The sequence below is a fragment of the Mustelus asterias genome (assembly GCF_964213995.1).
Source record: "Mustelus asterias chromosome 26 unlocalized genomic scaffold, sMusAst1.hap1.1 SUPER_26_unloc_15, whole genome shotgun sequence".
Classification (NCBI taxonomy): Eukaryota; Metazoa; Chordata; class Chondrichthyes; order Carcharhiniformes; family Triakidae; genus Mustelus; species Mustelus asterias.
The window spans coordinates 369,558-388,697 of record NW_027590082.1 but is presented as its reverse complement, the minus strand read 5'-3'; the positions used below and the strand labels follow the sequence as shown (position 1 = coordinate 388,697).

General features: G+C 45.4%; 1 protein-coding gene across 3 annotated transcripts in view; it reads right to left on the bottom strand.

Annotated features, from left to right (window-relative positions):
* Positions 1 to 1,998: 1,998 nt before the first annotated feature.
* Positions 1,999 to 19,140, bottom strand: part of LOC144482103 (NACHT, LRR and PYD domains-containing protein 3-like) — a 252,719-nt gene continuing 235,577 nt past the window's right edge. For all 3 annotated transcript variants that reach the window (XM_078201341.1, XM_078201339.1, XM_078201340.1), the window contains 3 exons: positions 12,167 to 12,337; positions 6,759 to 6,926; positions 1,999 to 2,508 (listed from right to left, as the gene is read on the bottom strand). In XM_078201341.1, coding sequence (XP_078057467.1) covers positions 2,370 to 2,508; positions 6,759 to 6,926; positions 12,167 to 12,337 — 478 coding nt within the window. In that variant the 3' untranslated portion in view covers positions 1,999 to 2,369. The remainder of the gene's footprint in view (positions 2,509 to 6,758; positions 6,927 to 12,166; positions 12,338 to 19,140) is intronic.

The window sequence follows — 19,140 nt, the reverse complement described above, 5'->3', positions numbered from 1 at the left end:
TGCATTTAAGACAGAGGTAGTCACTTTCTTGATTGGTCAGGGGATCAAATGTTATGGGGGAAAGGCGGGAGAATGGGTTTGGAAACTTATCAGCTGTGATTAAATGGTGGAGTAGACTCGATGAGCAGAATAGCTGAATTCTGCTCCTGTATCTTATGGTCTTTTCAGTTTCACGCTCACTGTTAGCTACAATCTTTGCACTAGTCCCCCGCTCTTTATTAGCTTGTGTACGTATTAGTTTCAGCATTCCAATGATTCACAATTAGCATTTAACTAAATAACCAGTATGTATTTAATTGTAAATAACTACAGCTATACAGATGATAAAATTAGGAATATCCATTACAATTACAGAGCAGCAACATCTGTCATGGTAAAATAAACAGTTTGATAAATAATGGTAATATCTGACATCATGCATCTGTCCTGAGATCTTTGGGGTAATCCAAAATAAATCATACATTCAGAAATTAAATAAAGCTGAGGTGAGTGTGCGGGGACAGAGTGAAATTGTGAATTCTCGCTTTCGATGCTCTCGCTCTGCATCTGCTCAGTGAGATGGAAGGAACAAGGAAAGAGCAAACTGCATTTCCGAGGCTCCGATCCTGTGCAATGCTGCGCCAGTGTTCCTGTGTTGCTTTCATTCTAGGGATGTCGGTTTCAGAGGAAATGTTATCACTGTCGTCCAACTTCAATTTCATTTGGTGATGGGGTGCTGAGAATTCATTAACCGCTGTAATGCATGGGTTTGTGATGTGTTTCTGTGGGTGTATGGCTGCGTGTTGTGTGTATTTAACAGAGATTCTGTGTTTTTCTCTCTAAGTCTCTCTGTGTGTCAGTATGTGGATTTATATGTGAGTGTTCGAGAGGGTGTGTTTTTCTGTTCCTGTGAGCATATGTATAAGTTTGTCAGTGTGTGAATGAGTGCGTGGGTGTCAGTGTGTGCATCTGGAGGGATGTGTGTAGGATGTGCAGATGTGTGTATGTGTATGTCCGTGTGAGACAGTTTCCATGATTGTGTCTCTGTGCGAGTGTCTGTGTGAGATTATGCTTGTGATTGTGTGTTTTTACGTGGGGATGTCAGTGCCTCTGAGAGATTGAGATTATAAAACAGAAACGCATTCCATCTTTGGAACGGAATCACGTTAATCAACCTGTGCATTTGAGATGTGAACAGTTCCAGAAATAATTGAAGCAACATTTACCGTGTGAATGTGTTGTGGGTTAAGGAATGGTCACCCTGCTTCAACACTGAAACTGTCCCAGATAAATATGTGGGAACTTTTGTTGAGGTTGATAATTGGCAGGGTAAACGGGAGGGGGGCGAGAGTGGAATGAGAGCATTTGGATTCCAACTGAGCTGCTCTCTGTCTCACCGAAACCTGTGGAATTGGAAAGCAAGAGCTGCAAAAGGGGAATAGTTTGTTTGGAAATTATTTTCTTTTCGAACACGGACAAAATGTGATTAAAGGTTGTAATTGTGTCTCAAAATGTTTGTATTTCCAATTTTCAAAGAATCAGTCTGTGAGATTGAGAGAATTATCTTGGAAACATTAAAAAAAAACTGATCCACTGTGTAAGATTAAAACTGACAATGTCTGACAGAGGAGTTACAGAGTGCAGCAGAGTTTACCCACTCCCATTCTGAATGGGATTAGTGTCTGATAACTGCACCAAATGTACACATTACAGTCTGAGATCATCCCCAACTACAACCTCCAGACAATATCTCCCATAGGGAATGAGGGAACAGGGTTCATGTACAGTGTCTGGTGATAAAAGGGTTAATTCACCAGCCGGGGTTCCTGCTGCAAACTCCAATCCCTGTCAATATTGTTCAATATTCACGCTGCAGAAACCGGGTCCCAGATGCAGACATGGGACTGACTGAACTTGTCTGAGGCTCACGAAGAACAGCCCCTGCGGTAGCTGGGTGCCACCAGCAGATGGCAGCATTGTGTCACTTTAATCACCAGATAGTGAAAGAGATTTTGAGGAGAGGCTGGTGGAGTCTTTAATTCATTCACAGAGACAGAGAGGAAACTCTGACAAGATTGACCAATCTGCCCTCTGCTGGGTACTGTCAGAATCACACACACACTGTTCTCTCTCTGGAGAATGATCTCTGCTGCTCCATTTTGAAAGGAGGTTGAATACTCTGTTGCTGAGAACACTGACAACACATTGCTGCTTAAACAATGGTTTGCAGCAATCTTTCCTTCAATGTGGAGACTAAAACTACAACAGTTTTCCAGCTGGGAAACCAGGTAAGCAGGGAAATCACTGCCAGGCTGGAGGGGCTGATGGAATAGGGAGGGAGAGGGGCAGGAATGAAGGGTTTGGAAGGAGCTGTCGAAGATCTTCACAATTCAGGATTTCACTGTAACCGGTGGAGCAGCAATGTTTATAGATTGAAATGTCCACACTGTCACTCTCAGTCCCCGTCTGGATTCCCGCAGCGACTCCAGCTGTCTCTCTCCATTTGGACTGAACTGATTACCAAACAGCCTGAAACAGATTAAAGATGAAACAGGAAATAAACAGATTGAACAACAGAGTAAATAACAGGAGACTGGAGTTAATGGGACAAATCTTCTGGTCTCTGGATCGCCAGAGACCAGACACACATCCGAAGATGAGCATCGGGACCCTGTGGATGTCCTGACGCACTGATCTACCTGGGAATTGTCCCAGAGGTATTAACTACTACTGGGGAACTCCCCTGCTGCAGTTAGAGTCAGATACTTGGGACAGATCCACAAAGTTTACCTGGATAGTTACTCAGGTAATGTTAGATAGCTCACCACCTGGGCTAATACCTGAATAGCACGAGCGAGTCCCCCAATCACTTCCACTGATCCCCATACTCCACCTCCCACAATCTGACTAGACCCACTCATAGAGTCACAGAGGTTTACAGCATGGAAACAGGCCCAACTTGTCCATGCCACCCGTTTTTAAAAAAACCCTGAAACTATTCCCAATTACCCGCATTTGGCCCATATCCCTCTGGACCCATAGTGCCCATGTAACTGTCTAAATGCTTTTTGAAAGATAAAATTGTGCCCGCCTCTACTACTGCCTCTGGCAGCTTATTCCAGACACTCACCACCCTGTGTGTGAAAGAATTGTCCCTCTGGACACTTTTGTATCTCTCCCCTCTCAACTTAAACCTATGCCCTCTAGTTTTAGACTCCCCCACCTTTGGGAAAAGATATCAACCAACTAGCTGATCTAAGCCCCTCATTATTTTATAGACCTGAAAAGGTCACCCCTCAGCCTCCTACGCTCCAAGGAAAAAACTCCCAATCTATTAGCCTCTCCTTGTAACTCAACCCATCAAGTCCCAATAGCATCCTAGTAAATCTTTTCTGCACTCTTTCTAGTTTAATAATATCCTTTCTATAATAGGGTGACCAGAATTGCACACACAGTATTCCAAGTGCACCATTTTGTATCTCTCCCCTCTCATTTCATACATTAACAGTCACAGTCAGAGCATCTAATCAGTGTCCATGGACACATCAACTGCACTGCCCTCATCTACCTTCTTGGTTACCCCTTCAAAAAACTCAATCAGATTTGTGAACATGATTTTCCACTCACAAAGCCACGCTGACAGTCCCGAATCAGTTCTTGCATCTCTAAATGCCTGTAGATCCTGTCCCTCAAAATGCCTTCCAACAATTTACCCACCACAGATGTGAGGCTCACTGGCCTTTAGTTTCGAGGCTTTTCCCTGCAGCCCTTTTTAAACAAAGGCACAACATTTGCCACTCTCCAATCTTCAGGCAGTTCAACCGTGACTATCGATGATTTAAATATCTCGGCTAGGGGACCCGCAATTTCCTCCCTAGCCTCCCACAACGTCCTGGGATACACCTCATCAGGTCTCGGGGATTTATCGACTTTGATGCGCTTTGAAACTTCCAGCACCACCTCCTCTGTAATATGTACACTCCTCAAGACATCAATATTTATTTCCCTAAGTTCCCTAACATCCATGCTTTTCTCAACAGTAAATACTGATGAGAAATATTCATTTAGGATCTCACCCATCTCTTGTGGATCCACACATAGATTGCCTTGTTGATCCTAAAGAGCCCCTACTCTCTCCCTTGTTACTCTTTTGCCCTTTATGTATTTGTAGAAGCTGTTTGGATTCTCCTTTGCCTTATCTGCCAAAACAATCTTGTGTCCCCTTTTTGCCCTCCTGATTTCTCTCTGAACTCTACTCCTACACCCCCTATACTCTTCAAGAGATTCACTTGATCCCACCTGCCTATGCACGTCATGTGCCTCTTTATTCCTCTTGAGCAGGGCCTCAATATCCCGAGTCATCCAGGGTTCCCGACTTCTGCCAGCCTTGCCCTTCACTCTAAGAGGAATGTGTTTACCCTGAACCCTGGTTAACACACTTTTGAAAGCGTGCCACTTACCAGACGTCCCTTTTCCTTCCCACAGACACCCCCAGTTAGCTTTTGAAAGTTCCTGCCTGATACCATCAAAATTGCCCTTGCCCCAATTTAGAATATTAACTTTTGGGACAGACCTATTATTCTCCATAGCTATCTTAAAACTAATAGAATTATGGTCACTGGTCCCAAAGTGATCCCTCACTCACACTTCTGTCACCTGCCCTTCCTTATTTCCCAAGAGGAGGTCAAGTTTTGCCCCCTCTCTAGTCGGGCCATCCACATATTGAATGAGAAATTCCTCCTGAAGACACTCAACTAATTTCTCTCCATCCAACCCTCTAATACTATGGCTGTCCCAGTCAATGTTGGGAAAATTAAAATCTCCGACTATTACAACCCTATTTTTCTTGGAGCTATCTGCAAACTCCTTACAAATTTGCTCCTCAATTTCCCGCTGACTATTTGGGGGCCTATAGTACAATCCTATCAAAGTGATTTCCCCCTTCTTATTTCTCAGTTCTACCCATATAGACTCAGTGGCCGAACCCTTGGATATTTCCCTTCTCAGTACGGCCGTGATGCTTTCCCTCATCAAAAGTGCAACTCTCTCTCCTCTGTTACCTCCTGTTCTATCTTTCCTATAGCATCTGTACCCTGGAACATTGAGCTGCCAGTCCTGTCCCTCCCTTAGCCATGTTTCAGTAATTGCTATAATATCCCAGTCCCACGTACCCATCAATGCACTGAGTTCATCTGCCTTACCCATCAGGCCTCTTGCATTGAAATAAATGCAGTTTAATCTGGACTTCCCTTGCTGTCTGCTTTGCTTCTGTCTGATGTGTCTGGTACTAGGATTACTGACACTGCCTTTACTAATTTACGTGCTCTCTTTAACTTCCGTGCTGTCCTCAAACTTCTCTTCTGTCTCCCTCCTGCTTTGGATCCCACCCCTCTGCCAAACTAGTTTAAACGCTCCCGAGCTGCTCGAGCAAATCTCCTCGCCAGGATGTTAGTCCCCCTCCAGTTCAAATGTAACCCATCCCTCTTGAACAGATCAGCCCTTCCCCAGAAAAGATCCCAATGATCCAAAAATCTAAATCCCTGCCCCCTGCACCAGCTCTCAAGCCAGTCATTCATCTGTCTAATCCTCCTATTCCTACTCTCACTAGCACGTGGTACCAATAGTAGTCCTGAAATTACTACCTTCGAGGTCCTACACGTTAGCCTTCTGCCTAACTCTCTATATTCACATTTCAGGATCTCATCCCTTTTCCTATTTATGTCGCTTGCTCTTTGCCCGACCCTGTCCCACAGCAGAACCAGCTGTGGTGTCACAGGCCTGGCTACTGCTGGTATCTCCCCCTGACAGGCTGTCACTCCCGTAAATCATCTCTACCTCCGCTCCAGCACTTGAACAACTCTGACTAAACCTCCCAACTTGGCCTCATCCGTCCCACCCTCCCCTGACCTGACATAGAAACATGGAAGATAGGAGCAGGAGGAGGCCATTTGGCCCTTTAAGCCTACTTCACCATCCATCACAATCATGGCTGATCGTCCAACTCAAAAGCCGAATCCTGCTTTCTCCCCATAATCTCTGATCCTGTTCGCCCCAAGTGCTATATGCAGCCGCCTCTTGAATACATTCTTGACTATATCTCTGACTTAAACTGATTACTCAAGAAGCAACCCCAACCCACTACTCTCCAAAGCTATAAACCAATCCCAACCCCCGACCACGCAACCAAATCTAACTAGACACCCAACAACATTACCAACTCCCAGCCACCATCCAAACTGCTGATTACCCCTCCAATCCAACACAATACAACTCGACCACCCTCCCGACACCCAGAACTAATCCTTGAACCTCTCCTCAGCTCCCTGACGAACCATTCATCCAGCAACACACCAACGCATTCACTCCCCCATTCAACTAACACTTATGGAGCTCCCCAGGGTCACTGTGCTGTAAATAGGGTGTGCTCGCTCTACCGTGACTCCACTCTGCTCTGATGGAGCTCCCCGGGGTCACTGTGCTGTAAATAAGGTGTGCTCGCTCTACCGTGAGTCCACTCTGCTCTGATGGAGATCGCCGGGGTCACTGTGCTGTAAATAGGGTTTGTGCTCTCTCTTCCCTGACTCTGCTCTGATGGAGCTCCCTGGGGTCGCAGTGCTGAAGATTCTGGGAGAAATATGCAGCAGTTTCAGGTTGGGAGGATTTTCACACATAGCGCCAATCTGCTTACCACTGCCGCTGCTTGGAAGATTCAGGCCCATTTATATTTTAAATCCATTTATATTTTAATTGTTACACTCAAAATGAACAAAAACACTCACGAGATCCACTCCAGACTCCCGCAGGTCAGTATGAGGCGGCGGAGAGCAGGGACAGATTGATCTGTGAAGGAGTTTGATTCCAGGTTCAGAATCCTCAGTGTCTGGTTTGTACTGAGAGCGGAGGCGAGATCCTCAGCACAAGAATCTGTGAGAGTGTTCTTATGTAGACTGGAGACCAGAGAGAGAAATAACAGGAATCAGGCTCAATCCCCAGTGTTTTAAATAATACTGTTAATAACAATAATAATGTATTGTATGAGACATTCCAAAAACACAACTTGCATTTCTGTAGAATGAGGAAATACTCAATGCTGAAAATGAAATATAAATAAACTGGAAATGCTCAGCAGGTTAGCTAAGTATTTGTGAAGAGAGAAACAGAGGTAAAGTTTGAGATTCCATTGGAACTGGGAACGGGCAGTGAATTGACAGGTTTGAAGTGACAGCGGTGGGTGGCTGGGGAAGAAACAAAGAAAGGACAAACTGGAATTACAGGAGTGATTAAATGATAAAAATGATGATGGGACAGGACCATAAATCACAGGATCCCCATGTCCTTACTCGGAGTGGCTCAGGAGGGACATGGGATGGTCAGTGGTTTGGGAATGCAGTTTGTGGTGAGGTTGAAGATAATGGCTGTGATTTTACCAGAAGCTCTGAAGTCCCAGCATGGGGATTGGAAATGGGTGGTGTGTCCGTGTGGGCAGGATAGGCAGAGTTATGAAGGTGATATTGTCAGAGGCGGACAATTAACGGCTGGCAGGCAGGGGGAGCTGCCCACTGAGGCAGCCTGGGCAGGGGGCAGTCCCGGTTCAGGCAATGCTGGCACCATCTCCAAAGGCAGCCAACAGGACGTTCAAACACTGCAGCTCTGGAGGGAGCAGCGAGGGAGCTCTGCTTATTGAATGAGGGGCTGAAATGTCAGAAAGCAGAACAAGGCTTGCCCCCCGACCCCTTCCCCTCCCTGGAGGGGCTCCACCCGGCTGCTCAGGCTCAGAGGGAGGTCCTGTTCCCTCAGGATGGGAGGAGATTATCCCATCGGTACAAGCCAGTCTGGATGGAGATTGCTGGGAGGTGAGCAGGTTTCAGACCCGTGGTTACAGAGTGGAAAAGGATCAATGTCCTGATGTGTTCTGTCACGGTGAGTGCAGCACAGCCTGATATGTGAATAAGGATGAGGGGGAAATTGTGGAAAGAACATCTCCACCCAGACACTGGCAATGCAAAGGACTTGCAGAATCTCACTGGCCGTGCTGTCTGGAGACAATACACATCTCTGTAACCTGTGCTTAATGCTGCCTTCTCTCACATTATCTGTCTCTTGAAGACCTGGTTGGCTGTAGGGATTCGCATTCTAATCAGTATTCTGTAACTTGATTTTGTGTCTCTGTGTCCTGTTTGAGAGCAGATTTCCACTCCATCTGACGAAGGAGCAGCGCTCCGAAAGCTAATGGTATTTGCTACCAAATAAACCTGTTGGACTTTAACCTGGTGTTAAAACTCTTACAATGCAAAGGCAGCAGCATTGACTGTCAGAGACATGTCCGTTAGGCTGGCACCAGCATAGGCTCGAGCAGGGCTGACCAACATATTCACTGGGCAAACACATGGCAATGTTTTTCTCACTCAAGGGGCCGATGAGTAAATTTCAGAATGATACAGTTTGGCACAGCAGAAATTTCAATGAAAAACTGAACTGAGAAATGAAAAGAAAAACTTGCTGAGCACAATAATGAGTAATAATTAAAGATGATTATTAGTGTTTAATCCTCATCAATCACAAATTGTTTCTCTCCCACATTTGCTGCAGATTGGCTCAAAAACCTATCAGCAGCAAACATGGGAAAGAAACGGGATGTGATTGGAGGAGCAGCTCCATGCAGATTCTTCCATTCAAACTGAACTGTGTGACTGAGATTCTGGAAACTCGCTCCGGGGTCCGCATTGAGGGGCTTCGAGGGTCACATTCGCCCCTTGGTCCACACGTTGGACAACCCTGGGATACTGCATGTGTTTGATGAGTAACAATTTATGTGTTTGGAAAGAGAGCAAACATCATCAGGGAATGAGTGAAGAAGAGTGGAGACATCCAGGTTTTGCCATCCTTACGCCAATGGAAGATGAAGTGCTGGATCAGGAAGGCCTGGGGGCAGAGTGGGTAATTACTGCTGGTGAGATGGGTTGAGTGGGTGGCCTAATGAATGGGCACAGGAGAGCGTCTGGTGAGGACAAAGCATAGAGCTTGTTTATCCTTCACTGGTCACAGAGAGCAGTCTGAAGGACGTATTGGGATAAGAACAAAATACCTCGGAGCAGCAGAAGGTCATTCAGCCCCTCGAGCATACTCCATCACAGCTGATCTAATTATAGTCAACTCTTTTCCCCGTAACCCTTGATTCGCTTCTCAATCCAAAATCATTCTTAACTCAGCCTTGAATATATTCAATGACTCTGCCGCCACTGGTCTCCAGGGAAGAGAATTCCACTGACCAGCCACCATCTAAAAAAATAAATTTCTCCTCATCTCAGTCTTAAGGGACTGACAATTACATTTTAAAATCTGTCCCCTTGTTCTGGTCTCTCTTACAAGAAGAAACAGCAACCACCCTGTCTCATCCCCTCAATGCGATCACCTTTTAATCTTCTGAACTTTCATAGATATTGCTCCAATCTGCTCAAATTTCCCTCGTAAAATAAACCTCTCCATCCCAGGAATCAGCCGAGTGAACTTTCTCTGAACTGGTTCCAATACAATTCTATCCTTTTTTAAGTAAAGAGCTCAATACTGTACACATTACTCCAGTTGTGGAGCCTCCCTGAGCCTCTCCACATCCCCTTGAAACATCTTTGCATCCTCCTCACAATTCAGATTTTCACCTAGTTTTCCATTATTCGCAAATTTGGAAATATTACATTTGATCCCCACATCCATATCATTGATATATATTCTGAATAGCTGAAACCTAAACACTGATCCCTGCCGTACTCCACTAGTTAGAGGCTGTCAACCCAAAAATAACCCATTTATTCCAACTCCTTGTTTCTGTCCACTAACCCGTTCTCAATCCATGCTGGTATATTCCTCCCAATCTCATGTGCTCCAATTTTCTTTCATAACCTCTTGTTTGTGAATCATGCAACTATAGAATCCCTAGTGTAGGAATCGTCATTCGGCCCATCGAGACACTCTGACAGAGTAACTTACCAAGGTCCGCTCCCCATAACCTCACAAATTTACTCGGGCTAATCCACCTAAGCTACACATGTTGGGACACTAAGGGCCATTTTACCATGGCCACTCCATCTACCATGCATATCTTTGGGAGTGTGGGAGGAAACCGGAGCACCCAGAGGAAACACACGCAGACACGGGGAGAATGTAGAAACTCCACACAGTCACCCAAAGCTGGAATTGAACCCGGGCCCCTGGCTGGGATGCAACAATGTTAACCACTGTGTCACCGTGCCAGCCTTTCTTGAATCCATGTTAGCCCTGTCTAATCCTGCCATTAATTTCTAAGTGTTCTGTTATCTCTTCCTTCATTACAGATTACTATAGGATTTCCATACCATTAATGTCAGACTAATAGATCTGCAGTTGCCCGGTTTCCCGTAACCCACATATTTACGCCGCTAATCCACCTAAACTACACATCTTGGACACTAACGGGCAATTTAGCATGGCCAATCCACCTAACCTACACAGTTTTTTTGGACTATGGGAGGAAACAGGCGCAGCCGAAGGAAACCCACACAGACACTGGGAGAACGTGAAAACTCCACAGTCGCCCAAACCTGGAATGAATCCGGGAATCTGACGCTGTGAGGCAGCAGTGCCAACCCCGGTGCCACATCTTCGCTTAATCTAATACACTCCTTGAATTAGCAACGGCTGGAACACTTCTGCTGCTCTTCTCCAAATAAAAGGAATCTATTTTTGTTGGAAACGCCACACATTTGCACATCACCATGTCTAAAACAGCTTGTTGTGTGATTGGCACTGGAACGTGCTTCTCCAAGAAATTGCTTGAATACATTCTGTGAACGAATCTTCTATTCAACTTTTGACAATCTGAGCGATTTATACAGTAAATGGAAGAAGCCACAGGAGCATTGACCTACAGAGGGATCTGTGTGTACAAGTCTACAGGTCCCTGAAAGTAGCAACACAGGTGGATGAGGTGGTCAAGAAGGCAGACAGCATGCTTGTCTTCATCGACCGGGGCATCGAGTATAAAAGTTGTCAAGTTATGTTACAGCTGTATGAAACTTCAGTTGGCCACATTTGAATATTGCTTGCAGTTCCGTTCGCGACACTCCCAGAATGATGTGGATGCTTTGGAGAGGGTGCAAGGAAGGTTTACCAGAATGTTGCCTGGTCAAGGACGTTAGGTTATGAGGAGATGTTGTATAAACACAGATTCTTTCACTACAAAAAGGGAGGCTGAGGGGTGACCAGATGGAGGTGTCCACAATTATGAGAAGCATCAATATGGTGGATAGTCAGAGACTTTTCTCCAGGGTGGAATGGTCAACTACAAGAGGGCACAGGTTGAAGGTGAGAGGAGCAAAGTTTCGAGGGTGGTGTGTGGGGTAAGTTTTCACCCAGAGGGTGGTGGGTGCCTGGAAGGCACTGCCAATGGAGGTGGCAGAAGCAGGCACGTTTCCAATGTCCAAGGTGCATCTTGGTAGACACATGAACAAGAGACAACCAGAGGAATAGAAACCGCAAATTGGCAGTAGGTTCTGGGTCTGAACAAGCGTTAGGAGGCGCCACAGGCTTGGTGAGCTGAAGGGCCTGTTACTGTGCTGTGCGGTTCTTTGTTCTTCTTTGTATATGTAGATTAAAGTCACCCGTGGTTATTGCAATATGTTTTTACAAGGCCCCATTATTTTTCCTGTGTATTGTGTTGGAGATTGTGACTGTTGTTCGGAGCCGATAAATGATTCCCAAACTTTGTTAAATCTTATCTCTGTCCAAACTGATTCTGCATCTTGAACTAAGTTCACTTCTCGCTGCTGTACTGACATCTGTTACTAACAGTGAGACTCCACCGCCATGTCTTGTCCTCCATTTACTGTCATCCACTCACTCTCCCCCTTTTCACACTTCAATGGATGCTGTGTCCCGGGAGAGCTGTGCACATCTGAGGAGGAGGAGAGAACCTCAGAGGGTGAAACATAACATTATTCCCCCATTCCCTCAACACAAGGGTTTGTGGGACTGACATCCCATTGCTCAGAGATGAGAGAGAGAAGCAACAGGAGTCAGAGGAAAAGCAGTTTTCCTTACTCATAACTGACGCCAATAGTAATGGGCAGTGTTTTTTATACAAATACCAGTGGTGAAATTATATTGTTGAATATTCAGTTATTATAAACACAATCTCACACAGTCTGCTACTTACCACAGTTCCTGTATTTTACATTCCGAATTCCTCAGAGCCACAGACAGCAGTTTCACTCCTGAATCTCCCAGTTTATTGAAACCCAGATTCAGATCTATCAGTGAGCGGTTTGTACTGAGAGCAGAGGCCAGGTCCTCGGCACAAGAATCTGAGAGATCATTATCATGGAGACTGGAGATCAGAGAGAAAAATAACATGAATCAGGGCAAAAATCCATAGTGTTTTTAAGAAAAAGATCATTAACAATAATAATGTACAGCGCGGGACATTCAAGAAACACAACTTCAGTTGATACAGAAGGCAAAATTATATTGATGCTGTAAATCTGAAATATGAATAAAATATGTGGAAAATCTCAGCAGGACAGGCAGCATCTGTGAAGAGAGAAACATATTTAGTTTCAGTTCAATTAGCTAAAATTAAAACTTATGAGTAGCAGTGAATTAAATTGTTTTCAGTGACAGCGAGCTGGGGATGGGCGAGTGACAAGGAAAGAACAAAATGGAAGTGCCGGAGTGATTAAATGAGAAAAAGGATGATGGTGAAAGGGAAGAGCACAGGATTCCCATGTCCTTACCCTGAGTCACAGGGAGGGACATGGGATGGTCAGTGGCTCAGGAATGGAGTGTGTGGTGGGGTTGAAGATGATGAGAGAGAAACCTTTCTCACGATGCCAGTGGTCCGGGTCTGGAATGTACAGTCTGGAAGTGTGGTGGGGGCAGGCTGATTCGAGGCATCACAGAGGGCAGTCGATGAACAATCGAATGAAACAATGTGCAAAGATACGAGGAGAAGGCAGTCGAATGATACAAATTCCTAATCCTAGTTTGGTGAGCCGGTGCAGACACATTTCGCCTCGTGGTGTTCCGCAATAATTCTGTGAAGATAATGGTTGGAAATGTATGGAGATTTTAACTGGAAGCTGGTGATGTTGCAGTGTCAACAGGGTTCGGTAATTTAGCCAGTGTCCACAAAGGGCCATTGGTATCTCTCTCAGGTAGAATCAGAGAATTGTTACAGAGCAGAAGGAGACCATTCGGTCCATGCTGTCCGCACTGAATCTCTGAATGAGCAATTTACTAAGTGTCATTCCCCCAAATATTCCCAGTAACTCTGCACATCCTTCCTTTTCAGATAATAATCCAATTCCCTTTGGAAATGTTCAACTGAACGTGTCTCCACCACACTCCCAGACAGTGAACTCCAGCCCTTAACCACTCGCTGCAGGGGAAGTCCCGGTTCAGGCAATGCTGGCACGGGCAGCACTTTGATAGGCAGCAGCTCTGGAGAGGCCAGTGAGGAAGACCTGGTTACTGAAAACAGGGCTGCAATGGGAGGAGAAAGGTTAAACTCAATTCAATGATGCACTTGGCAACACTTGGTACTCTTCCCCAAGGCTACCTGAGTTTGGAGCAAATTTCTGTTCTCTCAGGACTGGACAGTATCTGCCACATCAATCCAAGTATATCGGGATGGAGATTGCTGGAGACCTGAGCAGGCGTGGGTTATATGGTTGCAGTGAGGCAAAAGGATGAATAACTTCCCAAGTTCTGACAAGGTGGTGAAGCATTTGATCGCATATAACCTGAGGCATATGGGGTCGAATGAGAATGAAAGTGAAATGGTCGAAAGGTAATTCCCACACAGACACAGGCAATGCCCAGAGAGCAGCATCAACATGTCAGAGACATGTGAGCCTCTCTCTGCAGGGTTCTGGTTTTAACAACACCAGGCCAATGTCCAACACGTTTATTTGGTAGCAAATGCCATTAGCTTTCGGAGTGCTGCTCCTTTGTCAGATGGAGTGGATATCTGCTCCCAAACAGGTTCTGGTCAGTCAGATAATTCCAGCACTGTGAGAATGGGATGGTCACAGGCAAGAGGCTTTCCCTATGTAGACATGATGGTCAGTCAGGTTCTCACCAGCATAGGCTTGTGTCTTTGATGGGAGAGTAACAATGGAACTTTATGTGCCTGTAGAAGAGAGCACGAAACGTCAGGAAATGAACTAAAAATCGTGATAGCGTCCAGATTTTGTAATCCTCACACCTAGAATTAGCAGCTCTGCAGTTGGGAGAACAGCAGATAGTGTGGGAAATCGCTGATTGTAACATTGGTTGTGGAGCTGAGAGTGTGCGGTTGAATGGATGGACACAGGAGACTCTCTGGCAACACAGAGTTTGGTGCCCATCACCGGTCACATGGAACCGGCTGAAGGACGTGTTGGAATGTACATTTTGTTACAAACTATGCCTTGAAGAAATATACTGAACATTGAAGGATATTGAATTCGATGATCAGCCATGAACAAAATGAATGGTGGATCAGGCTCGAAGGGCCGAATGGCCAACTCCTGCTTCTAGTTTCTATTTTAATCATGTTTCTATGCAGGTTATGTTGTCGGCACTGTGCTATCTGTAGCCGGTTTCCTTTATTGTTACTGAAGCAGTATAATTGACATCATGTTGATTTTAATCTGAACTAATGCAGTGTTCTGTTGTTTCAGTGTTTCCCCTGGGATGGCAGAGTAGAGCTTGATTGCGAGTGATTGACAGGTTATGTCATGTGACTGAGGGACAGCTATTTTTCACAGAACATTCTAGTTTCAATTCTTCTTTCAGAAGCTGCTTGAACTTAAGACAAACAGCACTGCTGTTTCCCTCTCTGAAGTTGGAGTATTTGCTGTTGAAGTGTTGCTGTGATGAAAGCTGTCAGAGACTGGGGTTACCTCTCTGTGGTTGGGCTGTTCGGAGGCGACATCCTTCTCTGAAAACAATTGTTTGTTGGCTGCCCGGAAGTGTTAAAAAGCTGGAAATCGGCATCACGTGAGCATAATTGTTTTTGTGCTAACTAATGTTGGAGAAGGGTGTATGTCTGTGGGTATTGCTTTGTATTGGAACAACAGAGATAGCTAGCTGTTAAGAGTTATAGTGTGTCATGTCGAAGTCTTGCAATTGGTAAAGGTTATGCTAATTCTTGTTCTTGTATTCTAACTGCATTCTTAAATAAACTGTGTTTCATAAAAGCATCCTAGTGGGTCACTTGATTCATACCTGGAGTGAAACACCTCATGCTCATCAATGCCAAAATCAAATGTAAAACCAAGGGTCCAGGCTAACTTCACAAAACACCTTGGAGTTTCTGGTCTGCATCTTAACAATTGTATAGAACATAGAACAGTACAGCACCGAACAGGCCCTTCAGCCCACGATGTTGTGCCGAGCTTTATCTGAAACCAAGATCACGCTATCCCACTCCCTATCATCTTGGTGTACTCCATGTGCCTATCCAATAACCGCTTAAATGTTCCTAAAGTGTCTGACTCCACTATCACTGCAGGCAGTCCATTCCACACCCCAACCACTCTCTGCGTAAAGAACCTACCTCTGATATCCTTCCTGTATCTCCCACCATGAACCCTATAGTTATGCCCCCTTGTAATAGCTCCATCCACCCGAATGCATCCATTCACTCTTTCCTCTTCCTCACAAATCAAGGGCTGTGTGACTGGGTGACGTGTGTCCCCCTGTAAGCATGTGAAAGGGTCCTCAGAGTCACCGTCACATTATTCCCCTACACCCAGGGCACAAAAATCAATGTGATTGACATTCCACTGCATTGGGATCAGAGAGAGAGAAATCACAGGAATCAGTGAAAATTCAAGTTCTGGTTCATAACTTCCAACCCCTGGGCCTTTATAGAGTTTTTCAGCACAGAAAGAGGCCCTTCGGCCCATCGTGTGTGTCAGCCATCAAGCAGCAATCTATTTAATCCATTTCCAGCACTTGCTCCATAGCCTTGTCTGCTGCGGCATTTCAAGTGCTTGTCTGAATGCTTCTTAAATGTTGCGAGTGTTCCTGACTCCACCACCCTTTCAGACAGTGAGATCCAGATTCCCACCACCCTCTGGGTGAAAAAGCGTTTCCATGGAATCCCTACCTGGACATTTACCATGGCAAATCCAACGACACTACACATCTTGGGACACTAAGTGACAATTTAGCATTATCGATCCACCTAACCTACACATTTTTGGGCTGTGGGAGGAAACCAGATTACCTGACAGAAACCCGCACACACGGGGGGAACATGCAAACTCCACAGGCAGTCACCCGAGGCTGGAATTGAACAAAGGTCCCGAACGTTGTGAGGCAGCAATGCTAACCACTGTGCCATCATCAATTCTCCTCTGAAACTCCTGCCTATCGCTTTAAATATGCCCCTGGCTATTGACCCCTAAAATGAAGGAGAAAGGTTCCTTTCTATGAACCGATGTATGTCCCTCTTAATTTGATACAACTCCACGAGGTTAGTGGTGAATGTCCAGACAGCAGCATCAATCTTCAGGAACATGTCAGTCTCTCTGTGAAGGGTTCCGGTCAGTCAGAGATGACTGCTGCACTGCCGACACTGAGTGGCCATCCTCGTGGTCATCCGGTATTATGATCCTGCATCAGTGATGGAAAAGCAATATATTCCAAGTCAGAATGGTGAGTGGTTTGGAAAGAAATCTGAAGCTGGTTGGTGTCCCATCCTTCTCATATCCTTGGCCATCTCGGTGATGGATAGTGCCTGTTTGGATGATGCTGGCTCAGGAACCTTGGTGAGCTGCTACATTCCACCTTGTATCTGGTAAAATACTGCCACCGTGCGTCAGTGGTAGAGACAGCCAATGTTTAGTTTGGTGAATGGCCAGCTGATCCAGTGGGCTCCTTTTCCATGGATGAGCTTCTTCAGTGTTTTTGAAGCTGCAGACAATCCAGCAAGATGAGCGGATTCCATCACACTGCTGACTTGTGCCTTGGAGATGGTGGGAAAAATTTGGGAGACAGGAGGCGAGTTCCTCATCTCCGAATTCCCAGACTGTTATCTACCCTTGGAGCCATAGTGTTTACAGTTCAGTGTCTGTTCAATGGTCCCAGTGCGCCCCCACCACTCAGGATGTTGATGGTCGAGGATTCAGCGATGGTGCTGCCATTCAATGTAAAGGGAATATGATTAGATTCCCGTCTGTTGGAGATGGTCCTTGCCTGGCATTTGTGCAGTGAAACATTACTTGCCATTTATCAGGTTAAGCCTGAACGTTCTTCAGACCTTCAGACGCTAGCTCTGTCGAAGAGTCATCCAGATTCGAAGGGTGAGCTGTTTCTCTCCACAGAAGCTGTCAGACATGCTGAGCCTTTCCACCATTTTCTGTTTTGTTCAGGTCTTGCTGTTTATGGGCATGGACTGCTTCAGTCTCTGAGGAATTGTGAACAGTACTGAGCATTGTGCAATCATTAGTGAACATCCTCATTTCTGACATTATAATGGAAGGCAGGACATTGATAAAGCAATTGAAGGTGGTTGGGCTTTGGACATCACCCTCAGGAACTCTTGCAGTGATGTTCATGAGGCACTGGAAGGATGACACTTTTCTGACCATCAAGAGCAGACTGATGGAGCAGCAATTCATCAGATTGGATTTGCCCTGTTTTATTCCACATTGTCCGGTAGATCCAGTGTTGTAGCTGTACTGGAACAGCTTGGCTTGGGGAATGGTTAGTTATGGAGCACAATTCTTCAGTACCATTGCTGGGGTACAGCCAGGCTGACAGAGTTTGCAGTACACAGTGCCTTCAGTCATTTCTTTACCTCACATGCAGTGAATCAAATGGTCATCTGTAATGTTGGGGACCTCAGGAGGAGGCCGAGATTAATCATTCTACTCAGCACTTCTGGCTGAAGATGGCACTGATGCTCTGGGTTCCCTCATCAGTAATGATGGAATTCTTGTGGCATGTTTATAGAATCATAGAATTCCCACAGTGTAGAAGGGAGGCCCTTTGGCCCATCGAGTCTTCACCAATTCTTTGAAAGAATATCATATCCAGGCCCTATCTCTGTAACTCCACATATATGGCCCACTAATCCCCGTAACCTACACACCCTGAGACACCTAGGGACAACTTCGCATAGCCAATCAACCGAACCTGCACATCTTTGGACTGTGGGAGAAAATTGGAGTACCCAGAGGAAACCCACACAGACACTGGGAGAATGTGCAAACTCTACACATAAAGTCACCCAAGGCCGGAATTGAACCCTGGTCCCTGGCGCTGTGAGGCAGCAGTGCTAACCACTGTGCCACCTTGTCGCCTAATGTAACCGGCATGTCCAACATTTTGTGGCATGTCTAACACTATTTATGACTGGATATGGCAAGACAGCAGATCTCTGATCTGATCCATTGGTTTTGGTGTGATTGAGCTCGGTCTATCATATGCTGCGTCCACTCTGTGGTCTGGTGGTCGTGTGCTGGAGCTTCACATCTCATCTTTAGATAAACCCAAGTCTCATTTGGTCGTACATCTAAAGAAAATTAGTCGTAGTAACACAGTACTGGCTGCTGGGGAAAGCCACTGTCAGCTTCCTATAAATGAAAAGGTACAGTTCACCTCTCCTGCCTGTTTCCTGTCACTCAGATAACTTCATAACCAGGCTGCCTTTGCCTCTTTTATTTCATGGTCTTCATCTTTGCTCCCAAGCTTATTTTGTGTCCACTAATAGCGGACAGTGTTTTTAATAACAAATACTGACAGCAATGGTATATTTAGTATCATTATTTGTGTTCTTAAAAACAATGTCCATTATTAATAGGGACATCATTCAGACTATTCTGCACTGTGATTATTGCCATTGCCAGCTGAGCTGTGCCTTGAACTGCTGGGCTGCGAGCTCTGGAATTCTCTTCATAACCCTCCCCACCTCCATCTCTGCATTCTCTTTTCAGATGCTCCTTAAGCTCCGTTTAACATAAATTTGAGAGTGGTTCCCTCGGGATAAAACTCATCAGAATCCAATGTAGTTTGTAATCTGCCTTACCGATATACTGCAGTTTTCTATGTTTAATCAAACTGAGAAGCCGACAGACATAAACATCTATAATCTGAATGACAAAATAAACTAAATTGAACATGTGACCAGCCATATCT